Here is a 4,499-nt window from a genome sequence, read left to right on the forward strand (position 1 = left end):
CAGAACTGGCTGTTTCAAGTGACCTGGACTTGGTGATAACAGTAACTTAGCAACCACAGCTTTCAAGCAGGCAGAAAACAGAGAGATGGACGGACAGTTTCTAAATTTCTTATTTTAACTCTAGTGGCTGATTGACAATTTGAGTTCTCAACTTTCTATGTATTTTAGTCTATTAGTTTAAACATGTGTACCAGAACAGAAATTTAAGAGGTTTCAAACACAAGTCTTATCACTGAGAACAGAAAATGTGTTGCGTTAAGCAGAGATTTTGTTTTAATTATACTAACCTGATTTTATACAAAATTTCCTTATAAATTCTCTTCTATGAGCCTTACGCCAACTTGCACTGACCATCTATACGGGGTGTCCAACCTTTTTTCTGCTGTATATTGGATAATTGTTTTGGGACACACATTATATACAAAAACACTAACAAAAGCCAATTAGGGGAAAAAAGGATGTGGCATACTTTTCATGATATCTGACACCACAGACAACCAAAACAAACAAAAAAATCTTCAAAAAATCAGACTTCAGCCTTCAGACAGCAGGTTGGACACCCCTTGCTTAGACAGTGGTGAAAGGAAATGGGCTGGATTTTTCATCCTGGCTTTGACCCTGCAGCCTCCCGAGAGGGAGTTACTGTGCGGGGTGGGAGGGAGTTTGACCAGCTTGGGGGAGTGAAGCTAGGGGAGAGGAGTGGGGAGGCAGAAGAGGAAGGAGAGGGATGAAAGCAGAAGGAGTCACCAGAGAAATGTTGTCTAGGCAGTGAAGACAATGAGAGAGATCCAGGAATAAGAAGTGACATGTGGCAAGCAGGGTGAACACAAGGTAAGTTTAAAGAAGGACTGAAATTAGAGAACGTTAGATCCAATCTTGGGCCAAATTTCATTGAATGCGGTAAGTCTGTTGTGATCACATAAAGGATGAGTAAATATTTTCTGATGAGTAATAGTGATAATTAGTTATAGAATTCCTTGTTGATAAAACTAAGGAAAACTGTAACTGCTGACTCTATCTGTATTTTACCGTTAGTTCTCTCGAGGAGAGGGAACCTGTAGGTTGAAGATTTCGTTTTGTCAGGATTGGATGGCTCGTTTTCAGGAAGTTGTCGCAGGCCAGTGAGCCACCCTCATATGCATTGTATGCATGTATAAGCACTACTAATACTCCTATAAAGTTCTAAAAGTTGCTCATAAAATATAAGTTTACTGACCTAAAAGGAAAAACTAACCAACAGGCTTAAGAATATGAATTTGTTCTGCAGAAAAATGGGCTAGAAAGAAGATGAAAAAAGGAGTCTGTCTGTGTCTGAATGCTGGAAGATAGTTCTGCAAAAGTTTCTCATCATCAGTGTATATTGAAAGGCTATTATATACGATATTTATTATTACCCTCCTCCGTTTCCATACTCTAAAAGATTAATATAAACATACACTGACATTGTACTTAAATGCAAATAAACACTTCAGGATCACATAATTGACCAAATGCCATCTCTTCCACGAAAACTTTCTGTTTCTGCCAAGGTGGGAGGATTGTTTGAGCTCCAGTGATGGAGACCAGCCTGAGCAAGAGCAAGACCCACCCTCTACTAAAAACAGAAAAATAAGGCAGACAGCGTGGCAGGTGCCTGTAGTCCCACCTACGTGGGAGGCTGAGACAGGAGGATTACTTGAACCCAGGGGTTTGAGGTTGCTGTGAGGTAGGCTGATGCCATGGCTCTCTGCCCAGGGTGACAGAGTGAGACTCTGTCTTAAAAAAAAAAAAAAGGAAAATTTAGTTCATAACAAAACATTCACTTTTTAGTATTCTGATTTATAACTGTTTCTACAAATAAACCTTGACAAAATGTGAGGAAAAAAGAAGAGTTTCTCATAGTTTGGCCTGCCTTGCAAAGAGAGGCACTAATTTTCCTCTTCTGAGCTATCTTTTAGAATATGTTTGAACAGCAGAAACTAGAGCTTGTCTCTTCCTCTGAAGCAAAAGTAGGCATGTTTTCTTATTTCCTATTAAAAAATGTTTGAGGTCCCTCGGCTGTAATGTAAATCTACTCTGTGCACAATCTCTTCTCTCCACAAAGGGTGTGGGGAGCAAAGGTGACCGATACTGTCAGAAAACATACACCGCTTGTTATGCCGTGAGTAATAAAGCCCTTTGTCTCTGACATAGAAATGGTGTCTTCTGCCAGCGTCACGAAACTGTGGCAAACTAACTCATTGGCCTTCAAGTAAGCCATTTTATACTGAATCATTAAGTTGAAAAGCGAGAACACTTTTAACCTGTTTGAGTTCAGCAGTAACACAAATCCAAATGTCTTCCATAAGAACACAGCATTATTTGTTTTTGGTGTTTAATTTTTCTTTTTCTATTCACATTAGTTCTGAGTTTCATGATCGCCTAAGTAAAATAGATAAGCTGAAGAATAGATATGAAATTCTTACGGTTGTTATGCTGCCTCCCGAAGGAGAAGAGGAGAAAACACAGACCTATTATGTAATAAAGGTAATTTTAGTTGATTTACCATTGTGATGCACATTGTATGAAGTAGCCTTTCTTCGTTAACTGATTCATAATAATCCTTTGGACTTAAAAGAACCAAAATGATAATCTTGCCATGAAATCTAGCAAATTAATTAGAGCCATTAACTCTTGTACTTAATAAGAGCTATGGCTTGGCTCCTGTAGCTCAAGTGGCTAAGGCGCTGCCACATACACCAGAGCTGGCAGGTTTGAATCCAGCCCAGGCCAGCTAAACAACAATGGTGGCTGCAACCAAAAAAAAAAAAAAAAAAGCCAGGTGTTGTGGCAGGCACCTGTGGTCCCAGCTACTTGGGAGGCTGAGGCAAGAGAATCACTTAAGCCCAGGAGTTGTAGGTTGCTGTGAGCTGTGATGCCATGGTACTCTACTCAGGGTGCCAGCTTGAGGCTCTGTCTCAAAAAAAAAAATAACAAAAATAAGAGCCAAAACATTTGTGCTAGGTAGAAATCCTGAAATATTATTAGTTTTACATACCTCCAGCCTGTGAGGTAAAAGCATTGTCTTCTAGTTCCCAAAACCTATTGTTAACTTGTTCCAAAACCCTTCCTCTTTTAAGTTTAGGCTATTCCACTTAACCAATCTTTCTCTGAAAATCCTTTAAAGTTTTTTAAATTTTTTAAATATTGTATTTCATCATGTTATAGGGTTACAAATGTTTTCGGTTATAAGTATTGAATATGTTATGCTTGAGTCAGGTTACAAGTATACCCATCACTCAGATAGTATGGATTGTGCTCATTGGGTAGGTTTTGACCCAGCCCCTCCTGTTCCCCTATCCTCTGCTTGAATTCTGCTGAATTTTACTTTCTTCTGTGCCCATGTGTGCTCATTGGTTGGTTCCAATTTAATAGCAAGTCATGCAATGTTTGTTTTTCCATTCTTTAGATACTTCACTTACGACAGTGGTCGCTGCCTCCATTTAAATTGTTACAAAAGGCCTTAATTTATCCCTTGTCATGGCTGTGTAATATTCCACAGTATATATATATATACACACATTTTGTTAATCCACTCATGAATGGATGGACACTTGGGTTGATTCCACATCTTTGAAATTGTGAATTGTGCTGCAATAAACATTTGAATGTAGATGCCTTTTTGATGAAATGAGTTATTTTTCTTTGGGTAAATACCCAGTACTGGGATTGCTGGATCAAATGGTATGTCTACTTTTAGTTCCTGTAGGGGTCTCCTTACCATTTTCTGTAGAGGTTTTACTAGTTTGCAGTTTCACCAACAGTGAATAAGTGTTTCTTTCTCTCTGCATGTATACCAGAGTCTGTTGCAGTGATTCTCAACCTTCCTAGTGCTGCAACCCTTTAATAAAGTTCCTCATGTTGTGGTGACCCCCAACCATAAAATTATTTTTGTTGCTACTTCATAGCTGTAATTTTGCTACTGTTGTGAATTGTAATGGAAATAAATATTTGAGTTTTCCAATGGTCTTAGATGACCCCTGTGAAAGGGTCATTCAACCTCCAAAGGGGTTGCGACCCACAGGTTGAGTACTGGTCTATTGTTTTGGGTCCTTTTAATAGAAACTATTCTAACTGGGGTAAAGTGTCCATTTGGGTTTTAATTTGCACTTCTCTGACAATTAAGCACTTTTCATGTGTTTATTGGCCATTTGTCTATCTTCTTTTGAAAAGCTTCTGTTCATGTCTTTGCCCACTTTTTAATGTTTTTTCTTTCATTGATGGTTTGCTTGAGTTCTTTATAGATTATTTGCCCTTTATTGGTTATTTGCCCTTTACTGGATATATAGATTGTGAATATTTTTGCCCATTCTGTAGGTTGTCTATTTGCTCTGTTGATTATTTCCTTAGTTGTGCAGAAGCTTTCTAATTTAATCAAGTCCCATTTAATTATTTTTGTTTGTAGCTGTGATTGCCAGTGGGGTCTTCTTCCTCATGAATTATTTGCCTAAGACAATATTTATTTATTTATTTATTTATTT

The 4,499-nt window shown here is 38.1% G+C and overlaps 1 protein-coding gene across 1 annotated transcript in view; it reads left to right on the forward strand.

Moving 5' to 3' along the window:
• CCDC39 (coiled-coil domain containing 39) overlaps positions 1-4,499 on the forward strand; it is a 108,136-nt gene that overhangs the window by 67,471 nt on the left and 36,166 nt on the right. The window contains exon 14 of the mRNA XM_003794296.1: positions 2,382-2,505. Within this exon, the coding sequence (XP_003794344.1) occupies positions 2,382-2,505 (124 nt within the window). The remainder of the gene's footprint in view (positions 1-2,381; positions 2,506-4,499) is intronic.

Source organism: Otolemur garnettii, unplaced genomic scaffold (assembly GCF_000181295.1).
Source record: "Otolemur garnettii isolate 467f Iridium unplaced genomic scaffold, OtoGar3 scaffold00078, whole genome shotgun sequence".
Lineage (NCBI taxonomy): Eukaryota > Metazoa > Chordata > Mammalia > Primates > Galagidae > Otolemur > Otolemur garnettii.